The sequence below is a fragment of the Equus asinus genome, chromosome 22 (genome assembly GCF_041296235.1).
Source record: "Equus asinus isolate D_3611 breed Donkey chromosome 22, EquAss-T2T_v2, whole genome shotgun sequence".
NCBI classification, from domain to species: domain Eukaryota; kingdom Metazoa; phylum Chordata; class Mammalia; order Perissodactyla; family Equidae; genus Equus; species Equus asinus.
Window position 1 is genome coordinate 31,492,818 of NC_091811.1, and position 16,394 is coordinate 31,509,211.

At 37.3% G+C, this 16,394-nt stretch overlaps 1 protein-coding gene across 3 annotated transcripts in view; it reads left to right on the plus strand.

Annotated features, from left to right (window-relative positions):
• The window catches only part of PDE3A (phosphodiesterase 3A), a 288,986-nt gene that overhangs the window by 248,328 nt on the left and 24,264 nt on the right, over window positions 1-16,394 (plus strand). For 2 of the 3 annotated variants that reach the window (XM_014832421.3, XM_070493966.1), the window contains exons 6-9: window positions 5,824-6,043; window positions 9,293-9,378; window positions 11,953-12,107; window positions 13,499-13,636. In XM_014832421.3, the coding sequence (XP_014687907.1) occupies window positions 5,824-6,043; window positions 9,293-9,378; window positions 11,953-12,107; window positions 13,499-13,636 (599 nt within the window). The remainder of the gene's footprint in view (window positions 1-5,823; window positions 6,044-9,292; window positions 9,379-11,952; window positions 12,108-13,498; window positions 13,637-16,394) is intronic. The other variant, XM_070493965.1, reaches the window with a different exon arrangement.

Consider the following 16,394-nt stretch of genomic DNA (forward strand, 5'->3'; position numbering starts at 1 on the left):
AATAAGAGAACAACAAATTGAGATAATTTAAGATTAGAATTTTTTGGTTCTGTCCTAGGCTGAGTGCAAAATAATGGAAAGATTTGGTTTTCTGCCTCTCAGTTTCTTCATTTAGGTAGTAAAATTAAAATTATTAAAATAATAAACGTAGCAAAGTCAAGAAGCTGAAAATTATGGTTAGTGTATTCACTGAAAATAACAGAGCAAGTGATTCAACAGACATGAAGAACAACGCCGTCTTCCTGTGTCCTTCTCCCCAGTTCATATGCCTGCACTCAAGAACAGGACACAGTATAAAAGGAAAAGAATGTCCATGTAAGATACTACAAAGGCAGATGCCAGAAGTTACAGCCACAGACATGGCAAGAGCCTCCCCCCATTCTTGCCATAACGTATCTCCATCATGATTACTTTGGGGGGCATTTTGCATTGTGGCATCTTTAGGCTGCTGTTGCAGCAGAGCTAAATTTTATAAAATAACCCATATTCTACGCATGTTGAATTCAACTAAATAAATCTCTGAAAGTCTGCCAAAAGGGAGAGAAACATCCATCAAGAATGAGAGAGTTGAAATTCAATTACAGTTCGTCCTGATCACATGGGCTCTTCTGTTTTGAAACCCTTGGTTTCCTGCACTGATGGCGTGTTGGGGTTGATTGCGCTAAGTTTGTTTGATGTGTGCTATGTTTGATGTGATTGACTATGATGTCACCTGGTTTTCAATAAACTATATGGAAAGGGGCCAGGAAAAGCCCCTTTATTTGGCAAAGAGTATAAGGAAATGGAATCGAATAAAGTCTGAAGAGACTCTGAGGAGGACATAAGGAGCAATAAGCAGAAGAGGTAGAGGGATGCACGCATAGAGCAGAGATGAAAAACACGATGACAAATGACCTGGTGCAAGAAGAAATGAAATTTGCAATGAAATGAAAGCTGTTCTTTACACAACTCAAGTAGCGTGTCCTCTAGCTCAATCCAGCAGCATTGATTTAAATAGTTAAAACATAACCAATTATTATGCAGTTACTAATATAAAATAAATGGATGAAATCACATCGGAGTCCTTTGATTAAAGCATAAAAGCAAGAGATTTCAATGTAATTTGCATTTTCAATATTGCTTTTCTGTTATGAGTCACTGACAATGTGGAGCTGCCATGATGTCACTCTGCTTTTAAAATTCATCTAATTCATACTTACTGAATTTGCACTAGTTCCTTCCCAGATTCTTATAGTTCTTACAAGATTCTTATAATCCTATTACAATGATTACAAATATCTCTACAGCTTTAAAGTTAGACTGAGTTTTTCCTGTAGAAAATTTGAAACGAGAGAGAATGTTAATTACGGCATTGTGATTTTTTTTTTGCATTCTCTATACTTTAGATACATTTTTTGTTTTTGAAAAATATTAGGGCTGTCTGTTTTCCTGTGGGCAAGGAAAAGAGGCATGTGTGTATCAGATATGCTGGTTCCTTTCTTGTTCAACTAAAATTAAACTGAGAGAGGGGCCAGCCCAGTAGCATAGTGGTTCAGTTTGCACACTCTGCTTCAGTGGCCCAGGGTTTGTGGGTTTGGATCCTGGGCACCGACCTACACACCACTCATCAAGCCATGCTGTGGTGGCATCCCACGTAGAAAATAGAAGAAGATTGACACAGCTGTTAGCTCAGGGACAATCTTCCTCAAGCAAAAATAGGAAGATTGGCAACAGATGTTAGCTCAGAGCCACTCTTCCTCACAAAAAAAGAAGAATTAAACTGAGAGAGTTTTACAGCACAAAACAGATGGATTCAGTTCAATAATTTCCCTCCAGTATTTTTTATCATCTTCCTTTGATTGCCCAAAGTTCCTTGTGTCTTGACACACATTTTCTCATGCTCTCAGGAGCAAGGAATGAAAGACTAAATTACTCAAAGGAGCTGGTATTCTAGAATTTTTTTAAGTTATATTTTTAATTTTTAAATGTTTTAAGTATTTCGTTTGAGGGTAATTTGATAAAGATTTATATTTCGTGACCTATGGCTTTTTTCTGGAGTCTCTTAAAAGCACTCAAATATAAAATGAAGATAAATATAGTTGAGAGAATGCGTATTTATCTGAATCCCTTCATTAGTGTGTGTGTGTAAATGTGTGAGTGTGCAACATAAAGTTGGATGAGACTTCAAAGGTCATAAAGTTCGTCCCTCTAACTTTAGACATGATTACATTTAAAACATTTTAGAAAATAATCTGTTTTTGAAGACTTATAAGAAGGCCATTTCTCCCCTTTCCTTTGGAGTATCCTGTTCCTGTATCTGGGATATTTATTTGTAGACTATCCTTTCTAGAAGGAAAGAGTATTTGGTTATCATCTGCACTTTTATCTCTTTATCTATTTGAAGACTAAAGTACGTAAATATGTGCCTCTTTCCTGTGGCATTCCTAATCCTTTCCGTTTTTAAACCTTTAAGTAAACTATGGTAATGCACCCTGTGGGAAATAGTAGTGTGGCTTGGGAAAAAAAGGAATTTATATATTTATACCTTTATCTTCTCACCTACAGAATAAAAATATCCCTGCTTTTCATGGTGTTGCCAAGACCCATGCTTGTTAAAGTGTTCGGAACATGTAGACAAATAGCATTGCAGAAGCAAAGCACGTTTCCACTGGTACAAGGTTTAATTTTAAGTTTCGGCCCAGGCAGTAAGTTTGGAGTCCTAAGTCTGCTTATTTGTATAAGTTTAGTTAATCTGTGTGTTCTAAGAACTCTAATCGTTGAGTGGATTTTTAAATTTGTATGTGAGAGTGAGTTGCATTTCTCTGAGGATATCAGCTGGCAGATACTAAAAATTAGCAATGAAAAAATAATCACTCTTCTCTTAAATTACCTTAGAAGATAGATCGTGTCAAGACAGAGCTGGGCAGTGTTCTCACAGGCTTTGAATTACTGTAAAAAAGTGGTAGGAAACTGTCAGAAAACTCACAATTAGCTATGAAAATAATAAAGGAATTGCCTAAAGCTCTGGCTGTCAGGAGTCTCTTTTTTTAAGATACAGCAATTCAAAGCTTGCCTTGCCCCGCTGGCCCTGTACGGCCCTGTCCAGCAATGTCTCCGACCATGTTCCCGGCCCCCTTCTTCCTCTTTGCTAAGCTCAGCCACCTGACCTCCTGACTGATCCTCTGATACCCCCCAGGGAAGTCCCTCTTTCTGGAACATGCTTTCCTCAGATGCTTGGCTAAATGTCTTCCATATTTCATCAGGCCTCTCTTCAAATTTTTCTCCTAGAGCACCTCTGCCCTTCTCTGTTCTCTGCCCTCTGCATTACTTCTCCTCACGTCACTTAAAACTGCTTGATTTCCTTTTCTTTCTTCTCTTCCTCTTTTTTCTTTCATCTTCTTTCTTCCTCCTCCTCTTCTTCCATTTTTTTTTTTAAAGATTTTATTATTTCCTTTTTCTCCCCAAAGCCCCCTGGTACATAGTTGTATATTTCGTTGTGGGTCCTTCTAGTTGTGGCATGTGGGACGCTGCCTCAGCGTGGTCTGATGAGCAGTGCCATGTCCGCGCCCAGGATTCGAACCAACGAAACACTGGGCCGCCTGCAGCGGAGCGCGCGAACTTAACCACTCGGCCACAGGGCCAGCCCCTCTCTTCTTCCATTTTTAGTTTCTGTCTCCCACAAAAGAATGGAAGCTCCGTGAGAGCAGGGAATTTTTCTGTTTCGTTACTGCGTTCTTAGTCCCTGAAACAGGGCACGCAGTCCATGTTTGTTGAGTGAACAGATGATCGAGATATTTACTCTGTGCAAATACCTGTCACCTTTATACCACGTTATACCCCGTCCAGCTCCTTAATGCTTACATTGCTTTTCTAAGATTATCTGGAGACTCAGTCAATCTTAATCTAACAAATAGTCTAAATTAAACTAACCCTTTCCAACCTTTTTTTACATCAAAGCACACATTTATGTAACATCCGTGTATATATGTAATATTGTATAATATTTGTGAATATGATAATCTTATATAGCAATGGAGAAATGGGAAGGGATTTAGAGCTTGGTGAAAATTTTATTTCCTTAATTTTATAAAATTATAATAAAATCTAAGTATAAAATATTAGAGATAATGTTAAAAATTGAATTTATTCTGGACCTTCCAAATGAAATCTTTCTTTTTAAAAGTTTTACAACCATTAGAACTTCATAGGGCACGTGTAACCCACTTGCACACATGACAGGTTGGGTGGGAAACTCTGAGTTAGAAATTTAATGAACTTAATTTTCTTTAGCTCAGGAGATTATGTAATATGAAAATTTGTCAGCATCTTTGGTGAAATAGCTGTCTTTTCAATAGAAATAGACATCAAAATTAAAACCATAAGGCATGTCATTGTAAAGAGAGATACAAATGCAGCCTAGTAGATAATGGATTTTTCTTCCCCCTTGGGCAGTCTCTGGTAGAAGTATGAGCTAATACACCACATTTTACTAAGAATAGCTGGATTTTCTTCATAGTCTCCTACTTACTAGCATTGTGACGCTGGAAAGGTTATTTAACCTCTCTGGGTCTGAGTGGTTTCAGTGGGTAAGTGTAAAAGCAGGGGATTAATCTGTTGATCAATAGAAAGATGGAGAAAAAGACTAGGAGGGGTAGCTGGCCTCCACAGTTAATCAAAGGAAGAGTGCGATTTCTCGTCTTTTAAAACGAAACAAAACAAATAACAGTGCCAAAGAGAAGCGAAAACGAAAATGACAGAAGCCCTTCCACAAGCTTCCTGTTCCTTTCAGTGGACCAGAAAACTTTGGGTGTGATAAATAAAAGGTTTGAGAGAACTGGACATTGGAAACGAATTAAGCCGGCGGCCAGGTCACCACATAGATTATTCGATGATGTGAGAGCTGCTGGCTGTACGTTTCCCCAGAGTGGTGAGAAATAGAAAATGACTTGTAATGGTTTCGTTTCATTTGCTTTACAGTAGGTTGGTCAGCCATACAATCATGCAAAACAGTAAGCGGGTAGTTGTTGAGAAGCTCTTTCTCTTTAGTCTTCAATTTTAAGTGCAGGCTGCCTTCTCCATGTTTGGGAGAGAGAGACTTCAAAAGAGCGCTCCCTGTCCTCAAACATCAGCACTTTGAAATCCAAGCCAGTGTTCTGCAAAATTTTCACAATCGGGAGTAAACACAGTTTGGCACAAATATCCACACTCAAAATATAAGCTTTAAGCCTATTGTTTGATCTGAAATGGACCGTGTTAGATTTTTAAATGTTTTCTTCAGAAATTATTCTGATCAAAGTACTATTTCACACAAAGTAGTTTCACTGAAAACGTGGACAATTAATAAAGTTAATTACCTCTCAAAAATGTATCTTATTTACATATTTGAAGCATCGCATGCCTGCCAAATTCTGCTCCACATATGTTAATGTTTAAAACAATAGCAGATCCTGTTGCTACTAAAAACTTCACAACCTAAGAGAAGGCAAATGTGAGAAAATTTTAGTTATTGTCATCATGTCAGAATGACAAAAGAAACAAAAATGGGAGAAGAAAATAATATCCTTCTGTCCTGAAGTTGCTCCAGAACACCAAGGTTTTAACTGGATTTGCCAACATCGCCACTGGGTTTTTCATGATGATTCGTTCCTCGCGTTTCATGCTGTGGAGACTCCCCCACTGGACACCCTGTCTGCAGATGGTGACGTTCATAGGAGGCCAACCCTGTGGCGTGGGTACTCACATGATCCTTATTGAGTTAAAAGGAGTCCAGGGTGAAGTTTGAGTTGCAATTTTGAATTACAAAGACATTTATTTACTGACTTAATAACTCTCTTTCTTTGTCAGGTGCCCTAGCTAAAATTTCCCCTCTTTCCTCGCCCTGCTCCTCACCTCTCCAAGGGACTCCTGCCAGCAGCCCCATCAGCAAAATTTCGGCAGCGCAGTTTCCAGAATCTTCTGACACAACTGCCAAACAAGGCCTAAGTTCTCACAGGGCCTTAACTTATACTCAGAGCGCCCCTGACCTGTCTCCTCAGATCCTGCCTCCACCTGTTATATGTAGCAGGTAAGGATTTTATATTGCTAACTAGAGTTTAACTAATAGTAAAACCAATACTGGTTTTCCACGCTCACCACCAGTCCACGTAGCTATGTGTAGGTTTGCCAAAGTAGTTGCCAAGAAAGTATAGGATAATGTGATTTGTGTTGAATAGGCTATAATTGAAATGTATTTTTTCAGTGGTTTTCTATTAATAGAAAGTTTAGGGTCCATATGGTCCAAACAGCTGATCTCTGAAGATGATGCGAAATAATTAGTTGTATATTTCATCTGCTTACTGATGCAGATTGCATAAAACATATGATTAAAAGATCATATCACCTAATTTAATATACTTTGATATTTTGTTGGAATATTTTTTTACTTGTTCCCCAGGAAGGATTTTATATTGATTTTAAAAGTATTTTATCTTAAATTTGCAATTCCCATTTTATCACTTTAAAAATGTGCAAATAACACATGGCACGTTATGGCCGGACTCAAACGGGTCTCCGAGTGCAATTGAGTAATTGCTTGTACTGCTCTGTCAGGTTGAAATACAATAACAAAGTGTTGTCTTTTCACAGAGGATAGGAACAAAGGGTCTAGTGTGGCAAGAGTAATTGTTTTGCCAACATTGTCACTAAGAAATACCTCCTCTGACTGATTCACGAATTATTATTCTTCAGTAATAACTTCATCTTGAATAACTGATCTTAAAGCATTATAATATTTTTTTAAGTAGAAAAGAGTTGAGTGTTTCTAAACTATAATTGTGAGAGTGCCTTGAATAAAATGCTGTTTCTTTTCAAAGCTTAATGAGGATAACTATTCGAATAAATTAGTTACATGTCAGTCTTCTAATATCACACAACTTGGTTCACAGGCCCAGATTTGATCAATATATTCAGTTCGAAGCCTCACAAATTTGATTTTCAGATCCTTTGTTCATAAATTCTATAAGTTAAATAAATGTTATCTCTTCTTATAATCTTTATTTTTGCTTCCTTTCTCTTTACGAATATTTGTAAAGGGAAAATCATTTGTGCTTGGCCAGGGCCACAGTGAAAACTTATTCTTCCATCCAAGAGTTACTCTGCTGACCTCTCTATGACAGCTTTTTTAATAAAATAATTTCTGTGGCATGTTAATCCCATCTTTTTTCCTCTCACAAAAAAAAAAGTATGATCTGTAGTAAAATAGACATATTTCCCTCTTGACAATTCTCAACACACATCACTTTATTAAAAGCTCTGAGAAGTTCTGCAAAAAGAAAACTTCTTACTTTTTGTTTCATCTAGCATTTTCTGAATTTATTTGACTGCAGAACCAATTTCTTTAGGTTAACACCCAATAATTGCCCATGGAGCTGGTGTCTGGTGGAACACCATTAAGAAACACTTTTTTTGGTATGCATCCTGAGCCACGATGAAGCCCAGTGGAGTGAGCAGCATCAAAGACATCTGTTTCCAGTGTTTCTAGGGAGACTCTCCCACTGTGGCCTCCAGACTTGTGGGAAACAAGCCACCCAAAGAAAGACGAGAGATGTTCAGAAAAGATCTACCACTCACATAGCTTTTCTCATCACAGTCTAATTTTTGTGTTCTTAGCGGGAAGAATGTAATGGGATTTTTATAAAAGAGGTTTTGGAGAAAAACAAGGAAATTTCACTGCCTACTTGTTCAGTAATGTTTATAAATCCAGTAGTGTGTGTTTTATTTTTTTGGGCTTTATAAATCTATAATTCAAACCATGTTTTATTATTGCCTTCAAGGCAGCCACCCATGTAGGCACAGAGAGCTCCAGAAACACACGACTAATTATTGTGGTTTCCCCTGCTGAACTCCAAGGGTTTGGCGTTGAATCCTAGTCTCTTGGCTGCTGTAATGTCTATGCGACAAGCCTTTGTTTTGGCATGAGAGGTAGTATATTTGAACTACTGATTTAAATGTTCCTTTTAAGTATTATCTTGCAATGAAAAATCTTAAAACTGATAAACTCCACTTCTACCAAGCCTCATCCGAGAATGCAAGACCATTGTTTGCATCTACTTTCTTTTTCCTTTGGTCCTGTCATTGTGTTTTGACTCCCTAAATCAAACTGATGGAATTTCATAATTAGAAACATTTTGCGTGTGATGCTTTTCCACTTACATCCAAGGCTTGCAAAATAAATGTACTTATGATGAAAATACTCCTGACCTAGAAAATGCTTATCTCTATTACACATATAAGCACAGTTCAGGAAAAAAAGTGGTGAGACATTTAATATATTAAATTGTAAACTATCACTCATTTCTTTTACTTTTTAGAGTAAGTAATCTGTGGTTAAATAACAAACAAATAAAAACCCTCTGAGACCCATTTTAATATTAGGCAGAAGGAAAGAACCCAGAAGCAAAACGCAGAATTAAAATCTAACCGTGAAGTCTCCTAACAAGATAAATGAGACAGGAAACTGGCCAGTTTGTTTGGGGGGTTACTTTCTAGTTAATAAAACAGTCAAAACTGTTGAGAAAGCAAAAGTATCCTCCATCCTCCAACCTCCTCTCTTAAAGAGCCCCACCACTTCTCATGTACCTTCGTTTTTCTTGGACACCCACAGTGTACCCCGTTGGCCTCTTTTTCTCAACTAGCATCCTATGTGGTCAGTTTTACGTTCACTCTTCATCAAAATGTCCCTCTACTTTCTTCATTTCCTTAGGGTCTTAACAGGTGACTGATGAATCTGAAAAAGAGAATTTTTATTTTGTGGCAAAAAATAAAATCAATATACTATCATTCTATTTTCACGTATGCAACCGTTTCTTAAAGGACTCTTTGGACGTAAAATGTCTTAACTCATAGAAAGAAATCTAATAATGAGGCTATTAAGCAGGCACAAGGGGATTCCATTGGGGAAGATATTTTTGACCAAATGCACGTCGCACCTCCAGAATCGCTACTCTGAGTAAGTGGCAGACTTTCCCAGGTTTCTCTAAATAATGTAACAAAATTTTGCCAGTAGTTGCACTTCAAATATGGTCTGGATTTTGGAGGAGGATACGAGTCGAATGAAGTTTCTGATCCTTTGTGTTGATCATGCTCTTGCAAAAATGCAAACATTATACTGCATGTCAGCATCCATGTACAACACAAAATGAATTTTTTCCATCAAACAAATAAGTAGAAGGTAGAAATACTTATTATTATCTATCTTAATGTACACTTAGATGCTATATGCCTATGATTCTTTGAAAGGAGAGGATATACTTACAGCTATTGCAATATTTCTCAGCTGCGGCAGACCGTATTCCCAAGGGACTCCCGCTGATGGGCCCCTGGAGAGAGGCAGTGCAGCCATTCGGACTCCAGGCAGAGCAGGTAATTGTTTGGATTCTGTTCCTCGAGATGGAAATTGCTTTACTTTTCTTTTTTCTGATCAAAAAGGTAACATGTGTTCCTGATTTTTTAGATTACAGAAAAGACAATGAGGGAAATCAAAATCATCCATAATCCTACTACCCAGAGTGAATCATGAGTAAAATTTTTGGTGCAAATCTGTCCAAAATGTTTCTGTACATCTATACACAAATGTATTTATTTTTTTAAAATGAGAGGCCATTTTGTATAATGTATAGAACTATGTAGAAATGTTATTTTATCTTGGACATTGGAGGGTCTTCCATTTTAGGGTGCTCTCTGGGATCTGCATTGCAGACCTTGAGAAGTGACCCTGCTTAGATCACTATAAGCTTGTAAAGAACCATTGTTCATTAAGACAGTATTGTGGAGAGGTTAAGAACACAGACACTTGAAGCTGGTTTATATCCTGATTTGGCTACCTACTTCTTTGTAGTCTCTGTGCCTCAGTTCCTTCATCTGTAGACTGGAAATAATAATAGTATCTACCAAACAGGATTGTTGTGAGAAGTAAATTACTTAAAGCATATCACGCTCTTATTATCATCTGGGTCACTGTAAGTAATCTGTGTGTGCTGCCATTACTATAAGAAGCATTATTTATTTTTATTGATGCAGCCCTAGGGACTTGCTTTTGTTGGTGCTGAAAGTTCACAAGGGAGAGAACAATGATTACTATGCACTATAGACTTTAGGGTGAGAGAGTTACCTAAGAATTATTCTCAATTGTTTACTTCAGCATTTCTTGATACATACTCAATAAGTGTTGACTGGTTATTGCCTATAAGAATGGCGTGCTGCAGCAATGTACAAAGGGCAGGGGGCATAGGCAAGGGAAATCAGAAGGAGAATTCTCTGTGTGGCCGTTATCTGACATTGCAACATTCCAAAGACTCAGAATATTCCCTTTTCTATGTCCCTGATCTTCTCTGACTCTACTGAGGCTATTAAAGAAGGGGAATATGTCCTTATCACCTTTGTGGCCTCATGTAGAGCTGTGGCCTTTGAGTGTGCTGCTTCATTTTTTCTACAAATTCTAGGATTGGAACTTGTCAATTACATTTTCATACTGTGTCTGATTCTAACATGGAAGTGGTTGCATGAGGAAGATGGGTCCTGGGAAAAGTCCTACAAGATGCTCCTCATAGGAATAGGCTACATAACAAAAGCCATTATTCACTAGCAACTTAAGAAAAATCAGCAGACGTCTGAGGACATACAACTAACCGGGAATATCTGAAGCAATCTTGAAAAATGAGAATAAAGTTAGAGGAAATGCCTTACCTGACTTCAAGACTTAAACTACAGTAATCGAGATAGCGTGGTGCTGACATAAGGACCAGCAAGGAGATCAAATGGAATAGAGTAGAAAGCCCTAAATTAGACCCATACCTACATGGTCATTGAATTCTCAACAAAGATGCCAGAGAAATCCAATGGGGTTGGAAAAAAATGAATATCGCCCCTTACTTTATACTACATGAAACATTATTCTGAGTTGGAGCATAGACCTACATATAAAAGTTATCACAATAAAGCTTCTGGAAGAAAACACAGGAAGATATCTTTGTGACTTAGAGGAAGGCAAAGATTTTGTAGGCCGTGGAAAGCAATAACCATAAAAGGAAAAAAACTAGACTTCATCAAAAGCAAAGAGTATAGGAACTAGGGTCGGATTTCATGAGTTGAAATTTGGGAGGCAAAATTTACCAGCTGGGTGCCTTGGACAATTTACTTATCCTTTCTGTGCCTCAGTGTTTTATCTGCAAAGTGAGGGCAATAGTAATGCCGTAATGCAATAATATGTGCCTTATAGGATTGCTGAGAGGTTCAGATGTGTTAGGACAAATGAAGTGGTTTCGGTGGTGTTAGGTACAGAGCAAGTACTCAGTAAACTGCGTTCAGGCACCATATTCTGCTATGAGAAGCTTGTCAAGGTCTTTGCCCTGGGAACGTGTTCTTTGGATGCTTAATATGACCTGATTGATCCTCTAGTTAGCACAGTTTAATGCTGACTGGAACGAGAGACAGTGGAGAGAGGCAGATAAGGAAGCCGCAGATTCCTCGAGATTGAGATTGAATAGCTAGGGTTTCCCGTGCTCTTAAGCACATGCTATTGCTCCATGTTCTACAAGCTGCTTTGTTCTTGGGTGTCAACTCAGTTTCTCCCACCCATGTGCCCATTCTAGAGTTAGTGTTTTAGTCAGCTGCTCGGTGGTTTAGTGTGGTGGGGGATGCATAGAGGAAAAAGAAAAATAAACTCATAGGATTTTTAAAAAGATATGAACTACTGATCTAAACATTATTAATGGGTTATTGAATGTCATGTAAATCACAGCTCCTAATTCCATCTATTTTATTGGGATAAAAAATATGTGCTTTCTCTCACTCTATGATCTTCTATTTTTGGTGTGCAAGCTCATGAAAGCAATATTTCCTCAGTGCTATATTTACCATATGCATTCTAGGAATATTCACTGAAATGGGACCCGTTTTTCCATTGCAAGTTCCAGAAGCTCTTCTCTTTCTTTGCAGATGACACTGCTCAAGTTACCTCTGATTATGAAACCAATAACAACAGTGATAGCAGTGATATTGTACAAAATGAAGATGAGACTGAGTGTCCAAGAGAGCCACTGAGGAAAGCGTCGGCTTGCGGCACCTACACACCTGAGACTATGATATTCCTGGTAGCCCCATGTCACTAAACTCATTCATTTACTTGAGAAATTGGCTTCTGTTACAGAAATTGTCTTAGAGCTAGATCCCTGAATTATTAGAATGACAGACAGATCTCATTTGAATCACACATGTATTATAGCCCTACTCGTACATATCAATATAATTTTTTCCTATCCACATCTTATTCATCTCTTAATGATTCTGTTATTTAGTGATTAAAAACGTAAAGTGTTCATCTCCACAAATGATTAGATACTTCTTAACCCAACCTAAGAGTGTAAATATGCATAGGAAAAATGATTATTTCATTGAGTAAAACAGTGTTTATAAATATCCATCAACCAATGAAAAGGAAATATATTAGTTGTCTTAGGGCTTCTGCTGGTTTTTTTCTAGCACCTCCTTGATTTCAAAAGTGAGCCAATATTTATTTTGCTTATTATGTTAAATCAGGTTTATATTGACACTTCCTACCCATTAAAATATCCTTTAATGGTGACTTATTTTGTGTGTTTAAAGAGATCCATTTAAAGAGGATGAAAGCATAGATTTAAGTCAAGTTAATTTTCGGGGGGCTGAAATAGTAGAAAATAGTTGACTGTCGTGTGATCATCAGCGGCTGCCATTACTGTGTTTCTTTTAGCTGATTTACCACGTATACTTTCAAATCAAAGAGATTGTCAGATAAAATAATTTGTATGTTTCTTTATCCTTATTATTTTTATTTTCTATTTTTTTGGTAAATGTACTCTTAAGACTGTCCTCATTTGGAACCAATTATAAGATGTCTTTGCATTTGTCTGGTTCATGTTTCTTTGGAAACTGTACATTACATAAATTAAATTAAAATCCCGGAAAAATATGGCAGTTGTCATTCCACAGGATTCATGCTGATTCTGAAGCACTAATACAAATTTGACCTGTTAGAGTAGGAGTGATAACTCCCCCCTCCACTCATGGGTTCCTTTTGAGAGTCCAATATAAGCCAGGAACCCTCACCCCAGAAAAATTTACATAAATATATAAAGAGATAAATTTACATACAATTTGAGACTGTTCTGAGGTCCTTGAGTTTTTATTTAAGTAGTTATAAGTATAAAAAGTAGTTATTTAACTTATGGAAGAAACATCCATTTTTTTGCTGTAGTATTTGTGAACCAGCAATAGGCAGGCACCTAATAATGTAAAATTCATGGTCTGAAACAGGTTAGGACCTTTTCTCCTTACTTTGGGGTCATTGTCTTGTTCCTCTTGATTCGTTTTTGAAGATCACTCATTCGCCCTGAAGTTTTAAGTCATTTATTTCAGGTAAACTCAGTTGTTGAATTAAACTTACCAAAGTGCGAACTGCTTTGTAGAAAAACTGCATGTTGTTAAAACATTTTCGTCTTCATTACAGGACAAACCAATTCTTGCTCCTGAACCTCTTGTCATGGATAACTTGGACACAATTATGGAGCAGCTAAATACTTGGAATTTTCCAATTTTTGATTTGGTGGAAAAAATAGGAAGAAAATGCGGTCGTATTCTTAGTCAGGTAAGAAATGCGTTCATACATATGACTTTAAATATAGAAAAAAACAATTCCTTGGTTGATTAAAGCTCTGTATGTACTTGACGCCAGTGGCAGGTATTGGGTGGAAAAAGGAAATTTTAATACTCAACATTCTATAGATTCCTTGGTGGTGGATTAACAACAGAAATTGAAACGTCAAGTGAGTAGAACACCATATTCTGCCATGGAAATTTTATGTACTTTTTAAGACAAAGTGAAGTGGGGCAGAGATATATAAGCAAGATGGAGAAATTATCTAAAATTCATAGAATTCAGCAAAAGAAAAGTTGACCCAAGCCCTCAAAAGAAGAAAGTTTCCTATTTATAAACACTAATTTGTAATTATTTCCAATGACTACTTTTTTAACTTTTGAATATTATAGTGCTTAGGCTTTATAAAAAATAAGATATTATGCAGAAATATGTTTCCTCCCAGTGTTGTGAGAAACAGATCAAATAGATATCTCTGTCTTTTAATATGGAAAATACTTTTATGTAGCGCAAGAAATAGAGAATGCACTCTATTGCTGCATAACAAACCTTTTAGGATTTTTTCCTTAAGCTAAAGTACTTTAAAGGTTTCCCAAACAAAGAAGTATTTGTTTCCCTGAGGGAGAAAGAAAATATACAGAAATTAAAATTTGAACATGTTTGATCTCAATAAACAGAACAAAGCAATTGATTTGCTCTATTATTGAACACCTATCAAAATACACACCCTTAATTAAAGGGAATGATACAATAATATTTATCAGCTTATTTAAAAATGTTTCAGGTGAATTGTTATAGATTGAATAAGTATCTCAGCAAAGATACTAAGACTACCAAACTTGTTAATATGAAACTTAGGTGAGAATAGAGGGCCCAGATTTATCGGAGCCACTAACACTTACTTCCCTGTAAAACACTGGAAAAGAAATCACTTGCTATACTGACCTCTATTCAGTGCATCAGAGATGGGCTTTCTTCAGACCTCGCAACAAGTATCTGCGTGTGGGACTTTGCGGTGAGGATTCCTGATCTGTGAAGGTTTGAAGGAAGAAGATAGAGGAGCCTTTTCCTCTATTGTTCGGTTCCACAAACAAAGTACTAGTCTAGTCTTCAAGAAGAAAAGTGTGTCCCTGCCTTAAAGGAACTCCCGTTCTGGTAGGGAAATTAGATGTATCAAAATAATGACAGTTCAGCTTGCTGCATACAAAAGCAGTATGCTAAAATGATTGATGGAACATGAAGCTCAAAATAATTACAAAGTCTGTATAACATGCAGCTGTTGCCTCTGCTGGCCCTTATTCTGCCGCGAACACGCGAGGGCTGGAATGGCGGCCCTTGCCCTTTTACCAGGAGTTCATAGCCCCATTCTCCCTCTCTTCCTTTCTCCTCAGTGCTAAGCAACATCTTTAAGGCTAACTGATCTGGAGAACAGGTTCAAGGACAGCTGTTTTTATCCAATCTGCCTTAGTCTCCTGCCTGAGGGCTCCTCCTGGAAGGTTCTGGATCCTACTTCCTGAAACCCATTCCTGACTATGATTAGGGAATGATTTTTCCTGAAAATATGCCTGTCATGGTGCCACAAGAAGATGTGGCAGTGGGTCAGGAAGTCTTCTTTCACTTTTACTGGGGAACGTGTTCCCTGGCCTGGAGAGAAAAATCTCACATTGTTTTGTATTTGGTATATATGTCCCAGACTCCCCAAAACTCTACAATTTAATCTCAGTAACTTTGATGCAGGTATTTTTTCTTTCAATCCCTATTTTACAGAAGAAGAAACTGAGGCTTAAGAGACGATACACTATTCACCTTAAGTCCTAGAATAAATATTAGACCCATGATTTGAATGCAGATATATCCGTGTTGGAAGTCCAGGCTTTGTACCTTCATTGCAACTGCTTTTCAGCCCCCTGTAAAACACATTCACTTATTTTATCTTCAAACTGTCCCAGTGGAGAGTCTGAGCGAGAAGAAAAGTGGTTATTATAGCAGTCGGTTTCACAGCCCAGGCGATAGCATGCCTAACGGTGCAGGTACCTCGCTCCCTTGAGGTTCCGGGAGCTGGGAGGTGGGAGGGTGGAGCTTGACCAGCTTTGCCACAAAATGTTTTCTAAGAGTCGTGGATACAAGTAGACCATAGTAAGATTAGAGATAATTCAAATTAGGTTTCGGCAAAATTCATTAGCCTATCTTTTTTTTTCCAGGCGTCTTTCAAAAGTAAAATAAATGCATAACTACATGATCCTTATTATGTCACTGTTTTTCCAGTTTATAAAACATTGACCTTTGAGAAAATGCAGCTTTATTTGCCTTACTAAGTAGAACTTTATGGTTTTTTTCTTTGATTTGAGTTTATAAACACAAAAATCATGAAGTTTTTACTGTGTGAAAGGCATACTTCTTTCACCTTCGTAAGACTTCAGGACAGCTGAAATGAATTAACTTGAACATTCCAAGAAATCACCTTTTGGCTGAAACTACACAGAGAAAGTCTTACTTCAAAAGATTTTGAAAGAGATGTATGCGCAATGGAAATGACTTCGGAGTCTCAATATACTGCCTGCTTTTTTGATGATTATCATGTTTATTTTAACAAATTTAAAAAGACAGCATTCAAATTTTGGAACAGTGCTTGCCTTTTTCACTTACCCATATTTACCCACTTAATGATGTCTTTTCTTTATTTAGGAGTTTGGCTTATTGGTGATTCATTTTTAACATCTTCTTGGTGAAAATTCTATTTTAAAATTGT